Source organism: Nomascus leucogenys, chromosome 14 (assembly GCF_006542625.1).
Source record: "Nomascus leucogenys isolate Asia chromosome 14, Asia_NLE_v1, whole genome shotgun sequence".
NCBI lineage: Eukaryota > Metazoa > Chordata > Mammalia > Primates > Hylobatidae > Nomascus > Nomascus leucogenys.
Window position 1 is genome coordinate 41,094,432 of NC_044394.1, and position 27,480 is coordinate 41,121,911.

At 41.2% G+C, this 27,480-nt stretch overlaps 1 protein-coding gene across 2 annotated transcripts in view; it reads right to left on the bottom strand.

The window, feature by feature from the left end:
• ULK2 (unc-51 like autophagy activating kinase 2) overlaps positions 1-27,480 on the bottom strand; it is a 105,728-nt gene that overhangs the window by 6,576 nt on the left and 71,672 nt on the right. Inside the window, exons 16-26 of one of the 2 annotated variants that reach the window (XM_030827287.1) lie at positions 25,833-25,978; positions 23,523-23,603; positions 21,475-21,761; positions 20,175-20,362; positions 19,704-19,807; positions 10,044-10,193; positions 6,178-6,386; positions 4,384-4,562; positions 3,508-3,626; positions 2,996-3,153; positions 117-252 (exon numbers count right to left, since the gene is read on the bottom strand). In XM_030827287.1, the coding sequence (XP_030683147.1) occupies positions 117-252; positions 2,996-3,153; positions 3,508-3,626; positions 4,384-4,562; positions 6,178-6,386; positions 10,044-10,193; positions 19,704-19,807; positions 20,175-20,362; positions 21,475-21,761; positions 23,523-23,603; positions 25,833-25,978 (1,757 nt within the window). The remainder of the gene's footprint in view (positions 1-116; positions 253-2,995; positions 3,154-3,507; positions 3,627-4,383; positions 4,563-6,177; positions 6,387-10,043; positions 10,194-19,703; positions 19,808-20,174; positions 20,363-21,474; positions 21,762-23,522; positions 23,604-25,832; positions 25,979-27,480) is intronic. The other variant, XR_004033273.1, reaches the window with a different exon arrangement.

Sequence of the window (27,480 nt, forward strand, 5' to 3'; positions counted from 1 at the left end):
AAGCCACGATTCAAACCAAGGCAGGATTCCAAACTCGAAGCTCTTTGTACAATGCCTGTGATAGACAACTAAAATGAAGTAAAAAAAAAAATACACTACTTTGTAAGTCAACTTACATTTATGCACATTTTCAATATCTCCAGGGTCCTGTAGAATCTTACTTAGGCCTTCCAAAAGAAGGGCTGCCTTATGATAGCGATAAACAATATCTTCGGTCTGCTGAAACATCTCATCCAGGGCTGCAGACTGAACCTGGAACCAGTCAGCAAAAACACAATTCTCTCAATTTTTCCAAGAAAATACAAATTCATCTGGGCAATGAAGCTTTAAATGGAATCCACCTAAAATTAACGCATTTTGGTAAAGTGATACAGTCTGCAAAACTACATAAAATTCAAAGATTCTTTGGGATGAGCAATATATAAGAGCAACTTCATAAAAAGTCACTCTGCTTTCAAACACAGCCTTCTGGTATTCAGAGGTATGCTTCATAAATTTCATACTAGAACCCTTCTAAACTGGCTCTTTTATGACTTCATTATAAATTGATTTTAAACACACACTTCCATACAAGGGTAACCTGAAATTTCATTAAAGTAGATTTTGTTTCAATAATATAATTAAATGATGCTAATAGTCACTTATTGGCTTTATTGGCTTCTTTTTCTAGCCAAATAATTTTTGGGTGTAGTCATTCATTCATTCAAAGATACTTATTGAGCACCTACAAAGTGCCAGGCACTGTGCCTACAATGAAGGAGAGCTTGCAGTCTGGAGGAAGATACAGTCCTGCAAAAAATGCAATTCTAATGCCAAGGGAGACACATGGTATTACAGGAGGAAGCACTGGATGGTGCGGAATACATAGGGAATGCCTCTAACCTATATTACGGAAGGAGAAGATGATTAAGGGAAGCTTCCAGGAGGTGCTGTTTGTGCTGAATCATAAAGCAACAACAGCAGAAGTGAATCAGGTGAGGAAAAATGTGGGAAGGGGCTCTCCAGAAAGAGGGGATGGTAGCATTATTCACAAGGGTTTCCCCATCGACATTCTGATTTTCTCTTTGATCATTAAGTACCAGAACTCTCAGTAATCCAGTATCCAAATTTAGTTGTTAATATGCTATATCTTGTTTTTGTTTTTAATTTTTAAAATGTATTTATGTATTCTTATACAGATGGGGTCTTGCCCTGTTGCCTAGACTGATCTTGAACTCCTGAGCTCAAGCAATCCTCTCGCCTCAGCCTCCTGAGTAGCTGGGACTACAGGTGCATGCCACTGCACCTGGCTATTCTCTCTCCTTCAAAAAAATAATTTCAAGCAGCTAACAATAAAGCAAATAAAATGGATACAGAAGATCAGAGCCAGGACAAGGAAAAAGAAAAAAATAACTAAGTGTTAATGCCTCTAAGCTCACTAAGCAGCCAGGATGAAAGGAGGAATTTATTAAGTTATAGGGCTCTTTATTCTGAGAAGGAAAAACAGCATTATAATTCTTTATGGAGGACATTTTTCTGGTGCAAAATTCTAAAAATAATTTATCATATGAAGTCTCAACTCAGCATACAGTGATGCAGTGCATATTATTCATCTAAATAGTTTATAGCAATATGATATATACTATTTTTGTCAAGAATTTATATTCCAAAGTTATTTTCCTATGGTTATTTTAATACATTTCAAAATAAGGCCATGGATGTAACATAACAGCACAGTTCACAGTAGACAAATAGAAAATGGAAAGGGGGATCTATTATGTTAATGTGTTAGAAATACAATTGGTGTGCCGGGCACGGTGGCCCACACCTATAATCCCAGCACTTTGGGAGGCTGAGGCGGGTGGATCACCTGAGGTCAAGAGTTCAAGACCAGCCTGGCCAACATGGTAAAATCCTATCTCTACTAAAAACACAAAAATTAGCTGGGCGTGGTGGCAGGTGCCTGTAATCCCAGCTACATGGGAGGCTAAGGCAGCAGAATCGCTTGAACCTGGGAAGGGGAGGTTGCAGTGAGCCAAGATCATGCTGCTGCATGTCAGCCTGGATGACAGAACAAAACTCCATCTCAAAAAAAAAAAAAGAAAAAAATATGGTTGGCTAACTAATGAATTTTCCCCCACTTAACTACTTTTTCAACAGCCTCTATTTTTATTTATACTTCAGAGCAATTTTTCCCCAAGAGAGGCAGAAAACAAATTATTTCCAATATTAAAATCAGAAAATAGGAAAAGGAGGTTTTACTTTGTGTCTATACTACAATATCAGTAAGTGGGACCTGAGCACATAAATTTGTATGGATTAATAAAGCAGTGTTTTTCCTAAGAGTTTTATCAAGCCTAACTTTCTTAAACAACAGAAAATGCAGAAACAGATCCTGCTAATGCTTTTAGATGCACACTATAAAAAGATTAGATCGGCTGGGCACAGTGGCTCACACCTGTAATCCCAGCACTTTGGGAGGCTGAGGAAGGTGGATCACCTGAGGCCAGGAGTTGGAGACCACCCTGGCTAACATGGCGAAACCCCATCTCTACTAAAAATACAAAAATTAGCTGGGCATGGTGGCAGGTGCCTGTAATCCCAGCTACTCAGGAAGCTGAGGCAGGAGAATCACTTGAATCTGGGAAGCAGAAGTTGCAGTGAGCTGAGATCGTGCCACTGTACTCCAGCCTGGGCAACAGAGTGACTCCGTCTCAAAAAAAAAAAAAAAAAAAAAAAAAAGATTAGATCATGCCTAATGCCAGCAATGTTTAATAAGAGCTGTAATAAACTGCTAGCAAATGTGGTAAACGGATTTGTAATTACATAAAATACATTCAGTAAATTACATTAAGAGTTGCTTAAATCCTATTACTTCTTTAGTAGAAGGCAATCCACAATACTTGGGACTTGAGACATTATCTTTTAAAAGGATAGCTGTCATATAGATATTCAATTAAAAAGACACTTAAAAGGTAAGTAGTACTATATAATATTAAACCTTAGAAAGGGTTACCATTTCTACAGCACAATTATAGATGAGTTTCTCTGCAGTCACACTGTTGATTTCATCAATAAACCTCTGTTTGTCAGAGAAGAATCGATTCAGCTTTTCTGTAAGTTTCTTGCACATGGTGATGCAGAATTTGTATCGTTCATTCAGATTCTTGACAACTGAAAAAAAATTGAGATGGGAACTAATTTTAATTTTCCTCCAGAAATAAAGACACAGTTATATGTATCTTTCCTGCTGATATATAGGGGAGGTGTCACTATGTGATCATTCAAAAAAAGAACCAGAAATAGGATTCTTTCATATGTTATCTCTTTCAATATGAAAAGATTGAGAATAATGCACTTCTGACTTCTATCGATTGAACTGCAAAAAGCTAATAACACAGCATCTTTTCCCTTTAAGAATATTGAAAAATAAAAACAACAATGGGTACTCATCAGACGCTCTCTCACAGTGTGATGGGAAAGAGCAACTTAAGAACCCCTGGAGTCACACACTGCCTTCTCCCATACCTTGTTTCACAGCTGTGGATGGGCTCAGTTTCCCGGACTTGATCTGGGCTTTGGCAAGATGCAGAGAAGCCGCAAGCAGCTGTGCTGCTTTCATGTACAATACCAGCTGCTCCACCCGCCTGCACCCAAAAGACAGTAGCAGAGGGTTATCTTGTGAACTAATATAAGATGTGGCACTCTACACAACAGGTCACCATTAAAATTGGCTTTCTATAAAGGAATAGCATCCTTTTTTATTTCTTTTTTTTCTGACAGAGTCTTGCTCTGTCCCCCAGGCCGAAGTGTAGGGGTTTGATCTTGGCTTACTGCAACCTCTACTTCCTGGGCTCAAGGGATCCTCCCACCTCAGCCTCCCAAATATTAATAGTTGGGACCACAGGGACGCACCATCTTGCCCGGCTAATTTTTTAATTTTTTGTAGAAACAGGGATTCATCATATTGCCCAGGCTGGTCTCGAACCCATGGGCTCAAGCAATCCTTCTGCTTCACCCTCCCAAAGTGCTGGAATTACATATAGGCGTGAGCCATTGCGACCAGCCCTCCTTAATTTCTTAATGCACAAGTAAACTCTCGAGGGACAAGGCACAGTTAAAGATGTGTGTACTGTGAAAACAACGGATACACTCAGATAAAAATCAATACAATCTATTTACATAAAAGATCTTCAACAGTATAATTTACAAGGAAAGGCAACACTGAGGTTGCATAATCTCCAGGTCTTGGCTCATATAGTGAAATGTAGTACAAAGAAATAATTGAGACTCCTAGCTTTTAATAATGAGATATGATCTTCAGTGGATGACAATACCTACAACTTCGACACAAGTTTAGACAAAGCATGAGAAGTCTGGAAATGAATGACGGGGGGCACCCACCCCCAGTCTTTGCTCAGCTGACTGATCTGGTCCACCACCACACTCTCCTGGATCTGGTACAAGGACACAGCAGATGTGTACAGCTCAGGGTTTCCTCCCCTCATGGCTGTCAGGTCCAGCACACACTCAGTGAACATCAGCATCACATTCAGATGGTGTAAGGTGTCTGTGTGTTCCCGCTGCAGCAAAGTCAATTTGTCTTAGAAAATTTCAGGTTAAAAATAGGTACATACTCATTTCTGTACATAAACCATGGCCACTGATCATGTTTTCTATACTTATGAGTATCAGAATGCAAAAGGAGATTGAAATTTTTAAATTCCAGAAAGCTGGTAAGAAAATGAACACAAATGAAACCAAATGTAGGTATATGCGTGTGTTTGTGTGTATGTATCAGAGTACCCACATAAGTAAACTCAGGATGGGTCGCTGTGCTTTTACCAGAAAAAGAAAAGAAAGCTGAACGATTAAATCAATATACATGAGACAAAAACGTGACAAGTTAGACACCAAGATTATAAGGATACTATAGGTGCTAAATCACACTTCTTGATACTGTATTGAATTCTGCTGACTTCTTATAATTTCAGAGTTGCTTTATTTAATTTCTGGTCATTTTTCAGTTAACAGTGATTACTAATACCAAAGCTCTAACTTTCTGTGATCTTTTCAGTTAGTTAAAGAGGGGAGTGTGGGTAGACATAACAGCATTCAGAGGGCTGTCATTTAAAAATGGGCATTCTAGGCCGGGCATGGTGGCTCCCACCTGTAATCCAAGCACGTTGGGAGGCCGAGGCGGGTGGATCACCTGAGGTCAGGAGTTTGAGACCAGCCTGGCCAACATGGCGAAATCCCGTCTCTACTAAAAATACAAAAATCAGCCGGGCATGGTGGCATGTGCCTGTAGTCCCAGCTCCTCAGGAAGCTGAGGCAGGAGAGTGGCTTGAACCCAGGAGGTGGAGGTTAGAGTGAGCTGAGATCGCGCCACTGCATTCCAACCTGGGTGACAGAGCGAGACTCCGTCTCAAACAAATAAACAAATAAATAAATAAATAAATGGGTATTCTAGATTGTTGTTTTGAGATTTGTTTTTAGTTATAAATGCATTCTGAAATCTCAAATAAGCCTAAAAGTTTCCCACTCTTTTATGGTTAAAGAAAGATGAGAATCATTTTCCTAGTGACAGGAGAATAAGCCAATTGACTTCTAAAAGTGTCTCTGCTCTGTGACAGCATATTGCACTATATGTTTCAATACACTGGAACATGTAATAGAATGTACTAGAATGCTCATGCCTGTAATCCTAGCACTTTGGGAGGCAGAGGTGGGCGGATCACGAGGTCAGGAGTTCGAGACCAGCCTGGCCAACAAGGTGAAACCCCGTCTCTACTAAAAATACAAAAATTAGCCAGGCATGGTGGCGTGTGCCTGTAATCCCAGCTACTTGGGGGACTGAGGCAGGAGAATTGCCTGAACTCAGGAGGCGGAGGTTGCAGTGAGCCGAGATTGCGCCACTGCACTCCAGCCTGGGTGACAGAGCAAGACTCTGTCTCAAATAAAAAAGAAAGAAAAACACAGAATCTATGTGTTTCTTCCATAAACCAAAGCTTATTATGGATGAGTGTCACTGTCAACATTAATCTAAAAAGACATCAGCAATACTTTTCAAACAGAAAAGGAACGTTAAAGAGAACATAACTTCCTAACTATTTAACTTATTTTGTTCTTGTCATCACTAGAATGTTCTCATATCAAATCAACACTACATTCACACCACTATAGTCTCTTCTCTACCTCCATCAGCGTCTCCTCCGGCAGTTCAGGGGCTTCAAAGGTGATGAGCCCCTCTAGGCTGGGGGGTGAAGCACCATAAGGCACGTATCTCAGGCTGGGAGCTGCCTCTGCTCCTGGAGGGGAAGAGCCGAAGCCTGGGCCAGGCGGGGACCCCATGCACACGCGGCCACTCATGGCACACAGAGAGCCCCCGGAGTTGCTGGGCCCCACTACAAGGAAACAGAGGATACATGGCAGTGTCCAGAGTTAGGGCTTTCACACCCACTCCTACTCTTATTTGCTGAACGAACCTGCTGAGGTGATAAAGGAAACATTAAAAGAAACTCACTGACCCCCATGTACTATTTGAGGATATTAATAGTTTTTACTTATCCATGTTGATTGTTATTCCTTATCTATATATTTTATATTAAACATCATCAGAGCTAGTTTTTTTATACTGTCTTTTTATTTTTATTTTTTATTTTCTTTTTTTTATTTTTTTTTTGCACACAAAACAATAAACATTTTCTAAAAATACATACAAACAAAAAGATGCATATCAAACATATTAGGAAGGTTGCACATGGGAAGACGGGGAATAGAAATGGGGGGTGGGAATTAAAGAAAATAAATGAGAGAGGGACTTTGTATGGATCAATGATAATAACTCAATCCTCTATTTGACAAAGAAGGAGGAGAAGGAAGAGGAAGAAAAAGAAAGTGGGATAAAGGATCAGAAAGGGAGAAAAATAGAAAAAATTAGAGTATGACTCCAGGGTAGACCTGTTTTGTTGTCGCTTGGTTGGTTGGTTGGTTTGTCAGTTGTATTTTTCATATGTTTCGCCATATTGGCCAGGCTGGTCTCGAACTCCTAGCCTCAAGTGATCAACTCGCCTCGGCCTCCCAGAGTACTGGGACTACAGGCGTGAGCCACCACGTCCAGCCCCCACATTGCTTCTGGCCTCTGTGGTAGACCTCCCAGACGGGGCGGCCAGACAGAGGCGCTCCCCACATCCCAGATGGGGCGGCCAGGCAGAGGTGCTCCTCACTTCCCAGACGGGGTGGCCGGGCAGAGACGCTCCTCACTTCCTAGACGGGGTGGCGGCCGGGCAGAGGGCTCCTCACTTCCCGGACGGGGCGGCCGGGCAGAGGCGCTCCTCACTTCCCAGACGGGGCAACCGGGCAGAGGCGCTCCTCACTGCCCAGACGGGGCGGCCGGGCAGAGGCGCTCCTCACTTCTTCCCAGACTGGGAGGCCGGGCAGAGGCGCTCCTCACTTCTTCCCAGACTGGGAGGCCGGGCAGAGGCGCTCCTCACTTCTTCCCAGACTGGGAGGCCGGGCAGAGGCGCTCCTCACTTCTTCCCAGACGGGGTGGCGGCCGGGCAGAGGCGCTCCTCACATCCCAGACGATGGGCGGCTGGGCAGAGGCGCTCCTCACATCCCACACGATGGGCGGCCAGGCAGAGACGCTCCTCACTTCCTAGACGGGGTGGCGGCTGGGCAGAGGCGCTCCTCACCTCCCAGATGGGGCGGCCGGGCAGAGGAGCTCCTCATAACCCAGACGATGGGCGGCCAGGCAGAGACGCTCCCCACCTCCCAGACGGGGCGGCGGCCGGGCAGAGGCTGCAATCCCAGCACCCTGAGAGGCCAAGGCAGGCAGCTGGGAGGCGGAGGCTGCAGCGAGCCAAGAGCACGCCACCGCACTGCAGCCGGGGCAACACCGAGCACCCAGTAAGCGAGCCTCCGTCTGCAGTCCCAGCACCTCTAGAGGCCGAGGCGGGCAGACCACTCGAGGTCAGGAGCTGGAGACCAGCCTGGCCGACACGGCGAAACCGCGCCTCCAGCCAAAGGAGAAAAACCAGGGAGGGGTGGTGGCGCGCGCCGGCAATCCCAGGCAGCCCGCAGGCCAGGGCAGGAGAATCACGGGAGCCGGACCCAGGGAGTCTGCAGCGAGCCGAGTGTACTCCAGCCTGGGCCACAAAGGGAAGAAAAGAAAAAGAAAGAAGAAAAGAAAGAAAGAAAGAAAGAGAAGAAAAGAAAGAAGGAAAGAAGGAAGGAAGGAAGGAAGGGAAGGAAGGAAGGAAGACTCTGTTTTAAGCAAATTCAGATCATATTCATTTCTCCTTGCTGCTCCACAGGGCCTCATAATTATAAAACTCAATGGATGCATAGTGATTCATTAAGTTTATATATATTATATAATGTTTATCTGGAGTCATTTATACTATTTCTGATTTTATTCATATTACAAATAGCACTGTAATGAAATGCAGACAGTTGTTCCTTCTTTTGAGTAATTTCTTTGTGATAAATGCTCTGAAGTGGTATAAGAAGGAATGGAATTAGCATAGATCAATACATATGTTTACAGCTCTTCCTAAGAACTGTTACAGTACTCTCTAACGCAGCCCTGAGTAAGCACATAGATCCCACTAAACCTCCTCAGTAACACTGGACATGATACTTTTTTTTTTTTTTTTTTTTTGAGTCAGGGTCTTGCTGTTGCCCAGGCTGAATTGCAATGGTGTGATCACGGCTCACTGCAGCCTTGATTTTCTGGGCTCAGGTAATTCTTTCACCTCAGCCTCACAAGTAGCTGGGACTATAGGCGTATGCCACCATGTCTGGCTAATTTCTATTTTTTTTGGTAGAGATGGGGTTTCACCATGTTACCCAGGCTGGTCTGGAACTCCTGACCTCAAGTGATCCTCCCACCTCGGCCTCCCAAAGTGCTGGGATTACAGGCGTGAACCACCATGCCCAGTCTTGGGCACTGTACTTTTTAAGATATAGGTATCGTTAACAGATATAAAATGTTACTTTCTTAAAATGGTATTTTCTTCTTATTCAAGGTTTTTAATTGTCTTAAAAATATAATTTTAGATCTATTTTCTCTTATTATCTATTTCTATCCTTTGCTTATTAATCTGGTGTCTTGATTAGCAACTTATTTAGAATAAGATAACTTGACTCATGATACAACAGGTAAGACATCAAATTATTGATTTCAAGTCCAATCTAAATACTTTAATTTTTGGTATTAACCTATTTACAGATTATAAATGATAAAACAAATCTATTAGCCTTCTAACCATATACAGGATTAAGTGCAAAGATTGAGACCCAAAGTACAAAAAATTAAAAAATAAAATAAAACAAGTTTCTTTCTTTTTTTTTTTTTTTTTTGAGACAGAGTTTCACTTGTTACCCAGGCTGGAGTGCAGTGGCGCAATCTTGGCTCACTGCAACCTCCACTTCCCAGGTTCAAGTGATTCTCCTGCCTCAGCCTCCTGAGTAGCTGGGATTACAGGTACCTGCCACGACACCTGGCTAAATTTTTGTATTTTTAGTAGAGACGGGGTTTCACCATGTTGGCCAGGCTGGTTTCGAGTTCCTGGCCTCAAGTGATCTGCCTGCCTCAGCCTCCCAAAGTAAGTGCTGGGATTACAGGCATGAGCCACCTCACCTGGCCAAAACAAGTTTCTTTAAAAAAGAAAAAAAAAAACAAACCTATACTTTTCAAATAATTTATTGGATCTACTAAAGTAACCCTTTAATATATAACCTGAGAAGAACCATATATGATTTGCTTCTTCATGAAGAAGTCATATTTATACTATATGTCATTTTGTAAAATATTATATACAACATCTATTTATATTTTAATATATAATAGAGCACTTTACAAAGTTTTTTCCCCACAAATGATGCCTCATTTACTTCTTATAACCCATTAAGATAAAGAAAATAGTAATCTCCATTTCACTGGTAAAGAAACTGAAGCCCAGAGAAGTAACTTGTCCAAGTTACAACACTGAGTCATTTGTCAAAACGCTACATTCCAAATACTAGCCAAAGACTGTAATATAACAAATGCTCCTTACCTGAGGTTGTTCTTGTTTGAAGGAACATGTGGGTACAAGTGGGAGCCGCTGCACTGTGTGGAGGAGACCCTACAGTGAAGAGGACAGCCCTGGAACTTGCTGCTGTACCTGCAGGAGGTGCCAGAACACCACCACAGGCTCCTGCCGGAGCTACAACAAAAAGTTTATAGAAGGTCATATTACCTTGGTAGTGTTCATATCCGGCAGATGGGATTGCAGGGGGATACTGACTTTTATATCAGGACTCTAGTGGCTTTTTTTTTTTTCCTCTTCTTACAAAAAGTACTTATTGCTCTTAAAATCAGAAAATGTAATACAATATTTTCATTAAAATAATTCATAGTAATCTCAAGTGTGAATCTTCTTCACACCGAAATCTAGCATTCAGAGTTACGTTTGTATACTTCTAAAATACATGAACCGTAAGTTATACATGCTGAAGACAGTCCTAAAAAGTGAACGCCAAGAACTGGGAATAAAAACAGGTTAAACTAGGGTGGGTGTGGTGGCTCATGCCTGTAATCCCAGCACTTTGGGAGGCCAAGGCGGGTGGATCACCTGAGGTCAGGAGTTCGAGACCAGCCTGGCCCACATGGTAAAATCCGGTTTCTACTAAAAATACAAAAATTTGCTGGGCATGGTGATGCGTGCCTGTAATCCCAGCTACTCAAGAACCTGAGTCAGGAGAATCTCTTGAACCCAGGAGGCAGAGGTTGCAGTGAGCCAAGATCCTGCCATTGCACTCCAGCCTGAGCGAGGCTCCATCTCAAAAAAAAAAAAAAGAGAAAGAAAAGAAATCAAAATAAAGACATTCCCAAATAAACAATAGCTGAGAGAATTTACTGCCAGCAGACCTGTCTTACAAGAAATACAAAGGATAGTTCTTCAGACCAAAAGTAATTAACTCCAAATAGTAATCCCAATCTGTAAAGATAATTATAAAACACAAACTGTGTATTTCTTCTGTTAACCGATTTTAAAAAGCAACTGTATAAAACATGTATACAGTTGCATTGTCAAGTCTATAGCATATAGAAATGTAATGTTCATTTATTTACTTTTTTTCTTTTTTGGAGACAGAATCTCACTGTCACCAGGCTGGAGTGCATTGGCACGATCTCGGCTCACTGCAACCTCCGCCTCCTGATTCTCCTGCCTCAGCCTCCCAAGTAGCTGGGATTACAGGCACGTGCCACCACGCCCAGCTAATTTTTGTATTTTTAGTAGAGACAGGGTTTCACCATGTTGGCCAGGATGATCTCGATCTCTTGACCTTGTGATCTGCCTGCCTTGGCCTCTCAAACTGCTGGGATTACAGGCGTGAGCCACTGCGCCCAGCCTTACTTTTTATTTTTTTAGAGACAGGGTCTCCACCTGTCACCCAGGCTGAAGGGCAGTGGTGTGACCATAGCTCACTGCAGCCTACAACTCCTGAGCTCAAGTGATCCTCCTGCCTCGGCCTTCCACAGTGTTGGGATTACAGGCGTGAGCCACTGCCTCCAGCCAGAAATATATTTGATAATAAGAACATAAAGGAGTCAGATGGGAGTAAAACTGTATTAGAGTAAGGATGTGACACCAGATGGTAACTCAAATCCACAAAAACACACCAAGATAACCAGAAATGATAAATAAGAAAGTTAATATAACAAACTATAAATATATACTTGCTTTCTTATCTCAGCTTCTTTTCAAAGACATAAAATTACAAACCAGGGTAAGATGGCAAAATAGAAGGCTCCATCAATTGTACAACCCACCTCCCAAAAATTTGCACACAATAAAGCACCTTTATAAGAACCAAAAATCAGGTGAGTAATCACAGTACCTGGTTTTAACTTAGTATCACTGAAAGAGGCACTGAAAAGGGTAGAAAAGGCAGTCTTGAGTCACCAGCACCACCCTCCGCCCCTCCCCTGGCAGCAGCTGTGTGTGGCAAGGAAATAATCTGTGTACTTAGGGGAGGGAGAGTGCAGCAATTTGGGGATTGCACATTGAACTCAGTGCTGCCCTGTCACAGTGCAAAGGAAAACCATGCTGAACTCAGCTGGTGTCCACCCACGGAGGGAGCATTTGGACCAGCTGTAGCCAGAGGGAAAGTGCCCGTCTGAGTGGCCAGAATGTGAGTTTCCACAAGCCTCACCACCACAAGCTAAAGCGCACTGGGTCCAAAGTGAACTTGAAAGGCAGTCTAGGACACAAGGACTGCAATTACTAGCCAAATCCTGGTGCCGTGCTGGGCTTAAAGCCAGTGGATTGGGGCATGACCTAGAGAGACATCAGACAGGGCTTCTAAGGGAGTGTTTGTGCCACTCCTCCTCCCAAACCCAGGCAGCGTAGCTCACAGCAACAAAATGACTCCTTCCTTCTGCTTGAGGACAAGAGAGAAAGGTAAAAAGGGCTTTCTCTTATGTCTTGAATACTAGGCTCAGCCACAGTAGGACGAGCCCCGGGCAGAGTCGTGAGACCCCCATCCCAGGCCCTAGTTCCTGCTGACATTTCTAAACATACCCTGAGCCAGAAGTGAACTTACTGGCCTTGAAAAAAAAGACCCAGTCTTGGCAGGATTCATCACCTGTTGACTGAAGAGTCCTCGGGCCCTGAATAACCAATAACACTACCCAGGGAGCATGCTTGGGCCTTGGGTGAGACTCTGAGACATGCTGGCTTCAGGTAGCAGCTTGATCACAGTGGGATAGAGCACCAAGCAGGCTCTTGGGGTTCCTAAGTCTAGGCCTAGGCTCTTGGACATTTCTGGACCTGTCCTGAAGGGTGGGTCCTAGGCCTAGCAGCACTCAGCACATGCTGACTGAAGAGCCCGTGGGCCTTAAGTTAACATCAGTGGTGGCCTGGCAGAACTCCTTGTGGGCCAGTGGTGGTTATGGCCACAGGGATAGGTTCCTCTGCCTGTGGAAGGGGCAGGAAAGACAAAGGACTTTGTCTTGCGGTTTGAGTGGCAGCTTAGCTGCAGTAGGATACAATACCAGGTAGATTTCTAAGGTTTTTTATTCCAACCCCTGACTCCTAGATAGCAACTCTGGACATGCCTGGTGCCTGGGGAACTTGTTGCCCTGAAAGGAAGGACACAAACCTGGCTGGTTTCGCCACCTGCTGATTGTAAGTCCTGGGGCTTGAGCGAACATAGGTAGTAGCCAGGCAATGGCTAAAGAGGGCCTTGGGCAAGACCCAGGGCTGTGCTGGCTTCAGGTCTAACCCAGGCAGTTCCAGTGGTGGTGGCCACAGGGGTGTTTGCATCACCCCACCCCCACCTCCAAGCAGCTCAGCATAGAAAGAGAGACATGCCATTAGTTGTTCACCTTTTGATAAAAAGTTAGGGAAGAGAACAAAAGTCTCTAGCTGGTAATCCATAGAATTCTTCTGGATCTTATCCAAGTCTACGAGTCTGCAAGAACTACAGCATTACTGGGCTTGGAGCCCAAGTCCTGTCAAATACCTGGAAAGTCTCCCCAAGAAGGACAGGTACAGATTGCAAAGCCCAGATTGTGAAGACAACAATAAATACCTAACATGTCAGTGCTCAGACACGGACAAAAATCTACATCAAGACCAGCCAGGAAAACATGAACTTACCAAGTGAACTAAATAAGCCACCAGGGACCAATCATGGAGAAACAGAGATATATAACCTTTCAGACAGAGAATTCAAAATAGCTGTTTTGAGGAAACTCAAGGAAATTTAAGATAACATAGAGAAGAAGTTCAGAATTCTATCAGATAAATCTAATACAGACTGAAATAATTAAAAGAATCAAGTAAAAATTCCAGAGGTGAAAAATGCAACTGACACACTGAAGAATGCATTGGAGTCTCTTAATAGCAGAATTGATCAAGCAGAAGAAAGAATTAGTGAGCTTTGAAAATAAGCTATTTGAAAATACAGAGGAAACAGAAGAAAAAAATGAAAAAGAAAGAAGCAAGCCTACAAGATCTAAAAAATAGCTGCAAAAAAAAAATTCTAAGGGTTATTGGCTTTAAGTAGAAAGACTAAACGACGACCCAATCAAAAATAATAACTACAACTTTTCAAGACGTAGACAGTACAATAACATATAAAGAGAAACAACAAAAAGTTAAGAAGCAAGGAGATAAAGTTAGAGTATTTTTAGTTTTCTTATTGCTTATTTATGCCACAATGTTGTCATCACTTTAAAATAATGGATAGGGCCGGAGTGGTGGCTCATGCCTGTAATCCTAGCAATTTGGGAGGCCAAGACAGGTGAATCACCTGTGGTCAGGAGTTCGAGACTATCCTGGCCAACATGGTGAAACTCCGTCTCTACTAAAAATACAAAAATTTGCCGGGTGTGGTGGCAGGCACCTGTAATCCCAGCTACTTGGGAGGCTGAGGCAGGATAATCGCTTGAACTCAGGAGGCAGAGGTTGCAATGAGCCAAGATCGTGCCATTGCACTCCAGCCTGGGTGACAAAAGCGAAACTCCATCTCAAAAATAAAAAAAAATTAAATTAAATTGAATTAATGGATAGTATTTACAAGCCTCATGGTAACCTCAAATAAAAAAACATATACTGGATACAAAAAAAATAGAAAGCAAGAAAATCAGTGATACCACCAGAGAAAATCACCTTCACTAAAAGCAAGCAAGAGGGAGGGAAGAAGGAAGGAAGGAAAAAGACGACGAGAAAACAAATAACAAAATGGCAGATTAAGTCCTTACTTGCCAATACAAACATTGAATATAAATGAACTAAACTCTTCAGTCATGAGTTAAAAGACCTTGAGTGGCTGAATGGATTAAAGAAATAAGCCCCACCTATCTGGTACCTATAAGAAACATACTTCATCTATAGAGACACACATAGACTGATAATAAAGGGATGGAAAAAGATATTCCACGCAACGGAAACTAAAAAAGAGCAGGAGTAGCTATACTTACAACAGACAAGATAGATTTCAAGACAAAAACCATAAAAAGAGACAAAGGTCATTATATAATGACAATGGGGTCAATTCAGCAAGAGGATGTGACAACTGTAGATATATACGCACCCAACACTGGAGCATACAGATATATAAAGCAAATATTGTTAGAGCTAAAGACAGAGATAGACCCTAATACAATAGCTGGAAACTTCAACACCCCACTTTCACCCTTGGATAGATCATCCAGACAGAAAATCAACAAAGAAACATCAGACTTAATCTGCACTGTAGGACCTAATTGATATTTACAGAACGTTTCACCCAATGGCTGCAGAATATACATTGCTCTCAGCATATGGATCATTCTCATATGTTAGGTCACAAAACAAGTCATAAAACATTAAACAACAACAACGGCCAGGTGTAGTGGCTCATACCTGTAGCTGCAGCACTTTGGGAGGCCAAGGAGGGCAGATTACTTGAGGCCAGGAGTTCGAGACCAGCCTAGCCAACATGACAAAACCCTGTCTCTACTAAAATTACAAAAATTAGGTGGGTGCAGTGGCCCACACCTATAATCCCAGGACTCTGGGAGGCCAAGACGGGCAAATCACATGAGGCCAGGAGTTCCAGACCAGCCTGGCCAACATGGCGAAACCCTGTCTCTCCTAAAAATACAAAAATTAGCTGGGTATGGGTGGCACACACCTGTGGTTCCAACTACTCAAGAGGCTGAGGCAGGAGAATCACTTGAACCCAGGAGGAGGTGGTTACAGTGAGCCAAGATTGCACTAATGTACTCCAGCCTGGGAAACAGAGTGAAACTCTGTCTAAAAAGAAAAAAAAAAATTATAAAAATTAGCCAGGCAAGGTGGTACACACCTGTAATCCCAGCAACGAGGGAGGCTGAAGCACAAGAATTGCTTGAACCTGGGAGGTGGAGATTGCAGTGCACCAAGATCGTGCCACTGCACTCCAGCAACACCCTGTTTACAAAAAAAAAAAAAAAATTTTTTTGAAATAATATCAAGCATCTTCTCTGACTACCATGAAATAAAACTAGAAATTAGTAAGAGGTATTTTGGAAACTATATAAATACATGGAAATTAAACAGTATGCTCCTGAATGACCAGTGGGTCAATGAAGAAAGGAAATTGAAAAATTTCTTGAAACAAATAATAATGGAAACACAACATACTAAACCTATGGGATTACAGTGAAAGCAGTACTAAGAGGGAAATTTATAGCTAAAAGTGCCTACACATCAAAAAAGAAGAAATCTTCAAATAACCTAACAATGCATCTTAAAGAACTACAAAGGAAGAGCAAACCAAACCTAACATTACTAGAAGAAAAGAGATAATAAAAATGAGGGCACAAATAAACGAAATTGAAACTAAGAAAACAATACACAAAATCAAGGAAATGAAAGCTAGTTTATTGAAAAGATAAATGAAATTGACACACCTTTGACCAGACTAAGAAAAGAGGAAACAAGACCCAAAAGCCCTTATGAATGGATTAATGCCATTATAAAAGGGCTTGAGGTCAAAGGACAAGCCCTCTTCTGCCCTTCTGCCTTCCACTATGTGATGATGCAGCAAGACCCTCACCAGATCAAGTGCCTTGATCTTGGACTTTCAGCCTCCAGAATGGTAAGAAAGTAAATTTCTGCTCATTATAAATTATGCAGTCTCAGATGTTCTGTTATAGCAGCACAAAATGGACTAAGACAGATTTCAATATTCACTAAAGTGATCTAATAATGCAATCTCCACCAAAAACCCGGCCAGTCTCTCGGAGCTTGCAGTGAGCCAAGATGGCGCCACTGCACTCCAGCCTGGGCAACAGAGCGAGACTCCGTCTCAAAAAAAAAAAAAAAAAAAACAAAAAAAACCCAAAAAAACCCAGCCAGTCTCTCTACAGAAACTGACAAGATGATGCAAAAATTCATATGGAAACTCAAGGCACCCCTAATAACCAAAACAATCTTGAAAAAGAACAAAAAAGAAAAACTCCTATTTCCTGATTTCAAAACTTAAGACAAAGCTACAGTAATCAAGGCAGTATAGTACCAGCATAAATTGGCATATAGATCAATGAAACAGTTAAGAGTCCAGAAATAAACATATTTATAGTTGTATTAGTTCGTTTTCATACTGTTATAAATAACTGCCCAAGACTGGGAAATTTATAAAGGAAAGAGGTTTAATTGACTCACAGTTAAGCATGGCTGGGGAGGCCTCAGGAAACTTACAATTACGGTGGAAGGCAAAGGGGAAGCAAGGCACTTTCTTGACAAGGCAGCAGGAAGGAGAAATGCTGAGCAAAGGGGGGAAGAGCCCCTTATAAAACCATCATATCTCGTGAGAACTCACTATCACGAGAACATCATGGGGGAAACTGCCCCCATGATTCAATTACCTCCACCTGGTCTCTCCCCACACATGGAAATTATGGGAAATACAATTCAAGATGAGATTTGGGTAGGGACACAAAACCTAACCCTATCAATGGTCAACAGATTTTTGACAAGGCTAGCAAAACAACACAACAGGGAAAGAATAGTCTTCAATGGTGCCACGACCACCAAATAGCCCATCCAAAAGAGTAAAGCTGGATCCCTTCACCACATCATCCATATAAATTAAGTCAAACTGGACCACAGACGTAAGTGTAAGAGCTACATCTTACACTTTTAAAATTAGAATTATAAAACTCTCGGAAAAAAATACAGAGTTAGGCAAGGTCCAGATGCAATTTAAGAAGGAGTGTATAGGGAAACCTAAAGACAATAGGAGAGACAAAAACAAGGATACCAGAGAAAATTTTAGCCTCTGATACCTACAGCTACAGCAAACACTAAATAAAGCTTAACTCCTGGCCAGATAAACAAAAAACCTCACACTAAAGGCCTATTTAACTCAGTTTTTAAACAAAGTACATCATACCCAGCCTCAATTAAAAGGCATGCTAAAAGGCAAAAGAACAGTTTGAAAAGAGAGAGCAAATCAAACATCAGAACCAGACTCACATATGGCAGAGATACTGGAATTGTTTAATACCACGCTGGGAATTTAAAGTAATGATAATTAATATACTAAGGGCTCTAATGGAAAAAGTGGACAACATGCAAGAATAGATAGGTAATACAGACAGAGGGATGGAAACTCAGAGTCAAAATGAAATGCTAAAAATCAAAATCACAGTAACAGAAACAAAGAATGCCTTTGATGGGCTCATTAGTAGACTGGACTTTGCCAAGGAAAGAATCAGTGAGATTGAAGATATGTCAATATCTTCCTGAACTAAAAAGCAAAGAGAAAGAAGAATGAAAAGAAGAAAAAAAAAAGAACAGACTAAGAACAGTGGAGCCAGTGCCCAGCTAGCTCAGTCAGTAGAGCATGAGACTTTTAAGAACAATGGGCCAACTGTAAGAGTGGAACATATACTTAATGGGAATACCAGAAGAATGAGAGAGAGAAGCAGAAGAAACATTCAAAGTAGTAATGGCTGAAAAACTTCCAAAATTAATGACAGAACCAAACCACGGACCTAGGAAACAGAAAACACCAAGCAGAATGAATATGAAAAAATCTGCACCTAAGCATATCATATTCAAACTTCAGAGAATCAAAGACAAAGAGAAAATTTTGAAAGAAGCCAAAGACAAAAACACACCTCACCTATAGAGAACAAGGGTAAGAATTACGTCAGATTTCTCTTTAGAAACTATGTGGGGAAGAAGATAGTACAGTGAAATATTAAATCCTACAGTATTCTCTTTGGATTAGAAAGAAACCATGCTGGCTCAGATATTCCCTCCTTTGCATGCTCATGGGTAAAATTAAAAAATCATAGAGAAAAAAAAACAAGGAGATTACAATAGTGATTCTCAAATCTGGGTGTCCACAATAATCACCTCAGAGTGTATGACACATATTGATTCCTGAAAACCCCCAGAACACTTTGGGAGGCCGAGATGGGCGGATCATGAGGTCAGGAGATCAAGACCATCCTGGCTAACACGGTGAAACCCCGTCTCTACTAAAAATACAAAAAAATTAGCCAGGTGTAGTGGCGGGCGCCTATAGTCCCAACTACTTGGGAGGCTGAGGCAGGAGAATGGTGTGAACCCGGGAGGCGGAGCTTGCAGTGAGCCAAGATTGCACCACTGCCCTCCAACCTGGGCGACTGAGCGAGACTTCACCTCCCAAAGGAAAAAAAAAACCCAGAAAATTTAAGCAAGCAAGTCTGGAATATGGAATTAGAGTCTAGAATCTGCATTTTGTTTTTGTTTTTTTGACACACAGGCCAAGTAATCTAGATATATATGGGTGGTCACGAACATACAGTCTCTGGAGCAACTCCGAAAGGTTCAGGGGTCTCAGTGACATATGGGTCTTTATAAAATCCAGTTGCTGTAAAGTAAATGCTCAGGAGTACATGTAGGTTTAAGCCAACTTCGACCAGTATTATCCTACTGATGAAAAAAAAAAGAAAAAAAATCTTGGTCAGAACTCCTTCCATTAATAATTCACAGGCTGCTGCTCATCAAGATAGTGAATAAGCTCCTATTCTAAATGGGATACTGAGAAGGAAGATGAGAGAACAGGGATGGCATCCAGAACTATAAAATAATACATTTGTGTTGTTTTATGCCACCAAGCATGTGATGATTTGTTACAACAGCAGTAAGAAACTAATGCATATGCTAGCAAATTACCTGCCTAAAAAGAAACTACACTTTTCTTACCTATATCCATTGGTCGTTCTGTACTTAAACTGTCTGTGCTGCCCTGATGTCGACATATAGGAGTCTTTCCTTGTTGATCTGATAACTTCCCAGTACTGACAGATCTAAAAAGAATGGTGATGTTTTTAATAAAGGAAAAGTACACTTTTTAAAACTAGAAGGGTTAATAGGAAGTTAGAGAATGAGGAAACAAGAAATAGATACCAAACAATTCAGGGTCGAGATAAACTTCAATAATACAAATACAGGACAGAAATAGAATATTCAAAAAGTTCAGGAAGAACTATGTACCTACACAGTTACAGGAAGCATTTGTGGTTTTCAGAGATTCTAAATGTATGCAGTACATATTAATAACCACATGGCATAAATCACTCACTACACTAATGTAGTCTTGCTGCTTTTATAACAGAAATCTGTTTTACTATTACAGTTTTCATGTTTAATGCTAGAATGGAAACAGTCTTTTACCTGCCAAACACTGCCTTGCTCTGCTGCTCGGCCTGCTGCCTCTCACTTCCTTGCACTAAGAGGCAATGGGCACATTCCCGTGGCTCATTCCCATCTTTGGACTGTTCTTCAGCAGGCCCATGACGAGTAACCAAGGCTAACAGGTTGGAAGATGCTTGCGTTTTAGGGATTTTGAAAGGAGCTGTGGTCTAAAGAGACACATATATGTAAACTAGTTAATACGATGCATGAACTATTCAGTACTGGCAGGCTTGTGTGACCCAGTAGTCAGGAGTATGTAGGAGATAGGTCAGGGTGGTAGGAAAAATTGTAGAAAGATGCAAACCTTCCTGGAAGGCTGGGAGGTTTTACAAAAATTAGGATTTGGCTGAAGGCAGCCAGATTCTCTTATCTGGTGCCTGAAAGCTTAGGTTAGATAACAAGCGGATGTTAAAAAACTGATCTAGATAATTTAGTTTACTTAGGCCTTGGAACCTGGCCTTTAATCATCCATGCACAATTACGTACAAGTATGTTGACTCAAGGCCTTTGTCATTAACTCTGTACTAAATAAATGCCTGCAGCACCAGCAGGTCAGGGCTGTGGCTGCTACAACTCTTTCTGTGAACGGCCCAGTCCCCTAGCCCACTCCTTCACTGGATATCTGTTTCGGAGTGCATTTTTTCATCCATTGCTTGGTCAGGGTCTGCGGGTCAGACCTGGCAGGAGTATAGACTCTGGAGTCAGTCGAACCCAGATTCAAACACTGGCAGCTCTATTTACAGCTTGTGTGACCTTGCACAATTCATATAAACTCTCTAAGCCTCAACTTCCTTTTTTCAGGATTAAATGGGATCATACACAAAAAGCATTCTGCAAGTAAAGTACTTACGCTGCGTCTGGTACATAGAAAGTGCTCATTATATTATAGCTATTATTGTCCAGGAGCAGTGGCTCATACCTGTAATTCCAGCATTTTGGGAGACTGAGGCAGGCGGATCACTTGAGGTTAGGAGTTAAAGACCAGCCTGGCCAACATGGTGAAATCCTGTCCCTACTAAAAATACAAAAATAATTAGCTGGGCATGGTGGCACATGCCTGTAATCCCAGCTACTCAGGAGGCTGAGATACCAGAATTGTTTGAACCTGGGAGGTGGAGGTTGTGGTGAGCTGAGGTTGCGCCACTGCACTCCAGCCTGGGCGACAAAGCAAGACTATCTCAAAAAATAAAATAAATAAATTATAGCTATTCTCATAATGAATCCTTTCCATAAAGTACTATACCAGTTCCTGACCTACAAAAGGGTTTAATAAACAAACCTTAGTAGGAGAGCCAATGATTGTTGGCAAAGGAGTTTTAAAGAACCAGTCAGAACTCCGTGGAGAGGACCCCAAGTGCTTGGTGGGAGAAGTTCCAAGGCTGCCAGGCCGACTGGGCTGAGGCGAGTAGCTGTACCCAGCCCCAGTATGGGATGGGCACACGGGGTCAGAGTGCTGTTTTCTGAGCTTCTGCTTGTTCTGATAGATGTCAGTGAGGGTGGGGGCGCTCTGCAGTCTAGCACCCAATAAGAGAGACTGTGGTGACTGAGCTTGTGGCACTGGAGAACCTAACAAGAAAACAAATCTAACATTAACCTGAAGTGAAGAAGTGCAGTGCAAAAATGTAAAAATTAAGAAGACAATTTTTAAAATGAGAATTCTGATATTTTTCATAAGACATTCTAAAAGTGATTTACTTGGCAAGAGACTATTTTTCTGTCATCCTTTGCAAAACAAGTCCATTGTTCATATTCTCAGGAGACAGAATTTAATGATTATGGGTTATTAGCTGTTTTTAATCAGCAGGTAGCAAATAACTCAGATTAATGCAAGGTCTGATTAGCACCAAAGAGAACAATATTGTTAATGATTAAAGTTAATGAATACAACAAAAGCCTACATTGAACAGGATGATTTTTAGTCTGGATAAATATATGTAATTATTCTCTTTTCTCAGCAACTAAAAGAAAACTCAAACTAACCCAAAATAACTCCTTATTCAAAAAAAAACAAAATAAACAAATATATATAACGTGTAGGAAAGAAGATAACAGACCTTTCTGAGATTTTACTTTGTGTAAAAATAACAAGCATGTGGATTTTCTGTACTTTGTCCATTAAATTACACACTTAAAACCAAAAGCATCCATATTCTCACAAAGAAAATACTTGCCTGCAGATATCCTTGCCTCTTCAGGGGACACCAAATCAAGAGCCTAGGAGGTCCCCTTTCCCCCGCTACAAACCTTGTTGTTTCCAACCCAAGGTCCACTAATCCTTGACTCCAGTTACACAATCTTTGGAGTTTCTTAGAAGCCAAACTATCAAGAATAACATAAAGGGCATGCAAATATTCTTAGTGACCTAACCATCATTCTTCTAAAAACAGAAACCAACAGAAGCTTTGCTACTGACCACTCCTGGCTTCATCTCTTTCCAAACCTGATATTTAACTTTACTGCCCTTTATAAAAATAAATTTGTGTTAAAATCTTATGGTCTGAATAAAGTTATTTAAGCTTTGTTAAAGAGTGCTTTTCTAAGTAACACAGGAGTCCTTTAACTGGCCAACTCCTTAAATATCCATACAATAGAATTTAACTTATAAAGCCACGATTCATACATATCTTTTCAGGCAAATATATATTATATAATTTTAAAAATCTGTATTATTTTATCTGATGCTGACTCATGGCTCTTACCAAAAATGGTATTAATCAGCTGGGCATGGTGGCTCACACCTGTAATCCCAGCACTTTGGGAGGCTGAGGCAGGTGGATCACAAGGTCAGGAGTTCGAGACTAGCCTGGCCAATATGGTGAAACCCCGTCTCTACTAAAAATACAAAAATTAGCCGGGCATGGTGGCGCTCACCTGTAGTCCCAGCTACTTGGGAGGCTGAGGCAGAAGAATTGCTTGAGCCCAGGAGGCGGAGGTTGCAGTGAGCCAAGATCGTGCCACTACACTCCAGCCTGGGCGACAGAGCGAGACTCCATTTCAAAAAAAAAAAAAAGTATTACTAGTCAATAGTATTAAAGTAATAAAATTTCACTCCATAAATAATTTTCATTATCTATGTGAAAATAACCAAAACTTAGCCAAGTTATTTAATTCCTAAGACTTACTTTCATTAAGGAATCTCATATCCAAAAGGAGGTATTAGATTAGCTTTATGACATATTAAACCACATTAGACCAAGATTCTAAAAATCAGGATGGCAGAGGAGATATTTCATATCAATTCTGTTCTTTGATAAGACTAGAAAAACACAACTCAAATCCATTTATAATACAATTCAAATTATTAATAAACCAAATACATTCTCCTACCTGAGGAGTTTCTACTCCTGGAGTCATGGCCCTGAGGATGCCCACAGCAGCACTGACTGAATTGCTCAGGAATGGTACCAACTACAAAAAAAAAAAAAAAAAAAAAAAAATGGGGAAAGGAAGAAAAATGATCAAAAACCAATAAAAGATGGCAACAGGCAACACATGCACAAATTGCACAGTAAATTACTGGTTAGAAAATTTTAAGTAACAAACGTTTAGTTCAACTAACATTTACCGGACAACGAATCTGCTGGGTGCTGCACACTAAGATAAAAAGTATCATATAATCTGCCTTGAAATAAGAACATTAGGGGAAGAAAAACCACATAAACAAATAAATGCTCCTAACAGGTATGTCCATAAGACAGGTAAGTACAAAGAGTTTGTACAAAGTGTCCGGGCTTGTGGAGCTGCAGGGCACAGCTAACAGACAGCCCCAGCTGCAGTCCCTCTGGATCTACTACACTGGTGCCAAGGCTAGGCTTCCCCCAGGGCTGTTCCCAGCCAATGACTGCATATGGTGGGGCACTAATTCAGGCTTGTTGAAGCGGGTCAGGGAATTCCTCTAACAAGACAATCCGGTGCTTGGGGCTACTCCTTCAGTCTGGCTGAAACCTTCTTAGACCTACACCACAGTCTGAGACTCTTCCTGACCAGCTCTTCCTCCTTCCTGCCCTCCTTTTCCAGGTGTTGGACCTATGTCTTGGTCTGAGGGCCCTCCCTGCTTCCTCCTGCTCCTCCCCTTTATTCTTCAGAGAAGTTTCCCCAAGTCACTCTCTTGTATATCTAATATGTTCTATGCATCCATTTCTCTGAGAATGAAAACTAACACAGAGCGAGAGAGTTAGGGAAGGCTTCAGGGAGTTTAAGCAGATGAGAAACATATGTCTATATCAAGAGGGCTCATTCCAAGGGATCAGGCAGCGGGCAGAGATCAGATCCTTAGGGAAGGGCTTTATCCTTGTGTGCAAGGATGAGATTTGGACCTTGTCTTTGGAGACCTTGAAGTACCTCAGGGGCTGCTACAGGGGTGAGAAAGAGCCAAAATTTTATTTAAAGATTTTTCATCTAAAAACAGCTTTGAAACCATTGCAACAGGTAATGTGGCAATTTAAACTTTTTTCTTTTTCTTAACACTATCATTGTGTGTTTTGTCTTGTTTTAAATAGGGCTCCTGAGGAAAGCCCTTCTCTTTTTGTCTCTGGAGACTTCTTCCTGTTCCATCTTAGTGTTACTTCAGCAGTTCTGACTGAAGGTGGGGCCCTCTCCTGGGGCCCCTTTTTTGCAGTTTTGAGATTTGCCACCCCCAGGCCCTATCTGCACCACCTGTTCTTCCCACCACCTCAATGCTGCCTCTCATACAGCTGCTGTAGTCGCAATGGCTTTCGCTCTCTCACACATATTTCTGGAGTTTGAGCTTTTATTTCTGTCTCCTGGTTTCAATGAAGATATGGTACATGGTTTGTTTTTCCTTTTGGTAGGGTTTTTCTTGTTTCTGGTGTTTTGTTTGTATTGGTATTCTCCTTATTACAGTACCAGGAGGAGTGGGAAGATCTATAAAACGAAGCTGTCACCACATGCCTACCAAAACTGGAAGGTTTCTGGTAATTGTGACCCAGAGCTGCTATACAGTAATCCTTATGAGTGATAAGTAGAAAAGGCATTTTATGCACTTCAACCTAGGGTTTCTGACTTTGCATTTAGAGCCCAATCCCAAAGGAGATATTTTTTATACATAAGTTACATTTATATTATTGTATTTCCAGTAGAGATCCTAACAAATTTATACAGAGATTCTCAAAAAGAAGTTGGGGCTGGGCACAGTGGATCACACATATAATCCCAGCACTTTGGAAGCCCAAGGCGAGTGGATGCTTGAGCCCAGGAGCTCGAGACCAGCCTGGGTAACATAGTGAAACTTTGTCTCTATAAAAATAAAAAAATAAAAAAAATTAGCTGGGTGTGGTGGCATGCGCCTGTAGTTCCAGCTACTTGGGAGACTGAGGTGAAAAGATCCTTTAAACCCGGGAAGCAGAGGCTGCAGTGAGCCGAGATCATGCCCCTGCACTCCAGCCTGGGCGACAGAGTGAGACCTTGTCTCAAATAAAGAAAGAAAAAGAAAAAGAAAAAAAGAAAAGAAAAGAGGGAGTTGGGATTGGGGTAAAGATGGAGGGACGGGATATGGCCTCCAATCATCAGCAAAGAATCACTGCCATCATGAGCCAAATGTCCTAAAGAAAATGTGTCACGTCAGATTTATTACAGTGAAAAAAAGGTTGAAAACAACTGTTTTTAAACTCTACTTACCCAAAGGGGAAGGTGAGTAAGGCCTAGAAGACCCAGTCGAGAGCCTTCGTCCAACTGTCTGTGCTGTGTCTGCTGGCACCGGGGAACATGATCCCAGCCGGAGGAAGCCCATGGGGCTGGTGTTGGACCTTCGTACCACTGCAGATCTGAAAAGTAAATTATTCCTTCTATAAAAGGTTCTAGAACTCTCTTTTTATTCCTGCATTTTCTGAAACTTCCTAACAATATGCCACGGAGTAGTTTTCAAAAATATGTAATACAGTCACATGGAACAATTATAAGATGCATAGAAAGAGTGAGGTCTACCACTCATTTTTCTATTCTATCTGCCTAATTCCCAACACTTCCCCAATTCTGTTCAAAAGGTTACCATGATTCTTAGTTTCCAGTGCATCCTTCCAGAGTTCTTTAATGCATATACAAAACAAACTAAATATATACTCCTTTTCACCACGTTTTAACACCAAAGGTGATATATTACATACCAACCATTTTGAATCCTTTTGGTCTCAGGTCCTCTTTATACTCTTAAAAATTACTAAAGACCCCAGAGAGTTCTGTTTATGTAACTTATATCTATTGATATTTACTGTATTCATAATTAAGCTGAGAATTTTTAAGAATTAACTCATTAATAAGCTTATTCCATGTAATATAAGATTATGAAAAATAAGCATATTTTCCAAAACAAAATAAATTAGTAAGAAGCATGGCATTATTTTATATTTTTATAAATTTCTAATGGCTCACAGAAGACATTTGGATTCTCATAATTGCTTCTGCATTCAATCTGTTGTAAGATACATTATTTTGAGTGAAGAATATGAAGAGGATCCAGCCTTCCACAGATGTGCAACTGTGAAAGGAAGGAATATTTTGGTAGCCTTTTCAGGTTAACTGTGACATGTTTCTTTGACACTACACCAAAACTCATCAAGTGGTCGTTGCTAAAAGGTTGGCTGCAATGTGGATCTGAAACCACATTAATGAACTCATACTCCATTATGTGAGACTCCATTCTTTTGCAAAGAATCTTGCACTTTGAATGAAACTTTTACCTGTGCATTTTTTTTAACCATTCAGTAATTTGGAAAATGTTGGTTCACTGAGTTATGCAGATATTCCAATACTGATACATTAAACAATATCAAAAAGTCATATTCATAACAAAATATCACCCTCAATTTTAAAAGAAACACGTGTCAAAATATAACAGAAGCTGTCAAACTTGTATTCACCACTGAATTTTTCCAACATTCTAATTTTTGCTTAAATGCTCAAGTTTTATCATTGATATTTATCATCACTTGTTTTCTTCAAAGTGGAAAGACTTACCATTTTTTACAGAATGGCTGCTTGATACCTATAACCATGGTTTATCAGCCATTTTTTAAGGTAAAAAGGGTACTCTATGACAAAGCAGCTAGTTCAGCTTGGAACTGGAACAATCATACAGTGCTTTTCCTAAGATAACTACTCTAATATGCAGCAAAAGTGCTTTATGTGCACATCTCACTCAAAGATTGAGATTTTCAAAGAAAAATATTAATTTTTACTGCCTCATTACGGACATTCCTTTGTACTGCAAGTGTGTAGTGGAGAAGAATACAAAGACTAATAGTACTGTTTGGGTACCACCACCCTGATT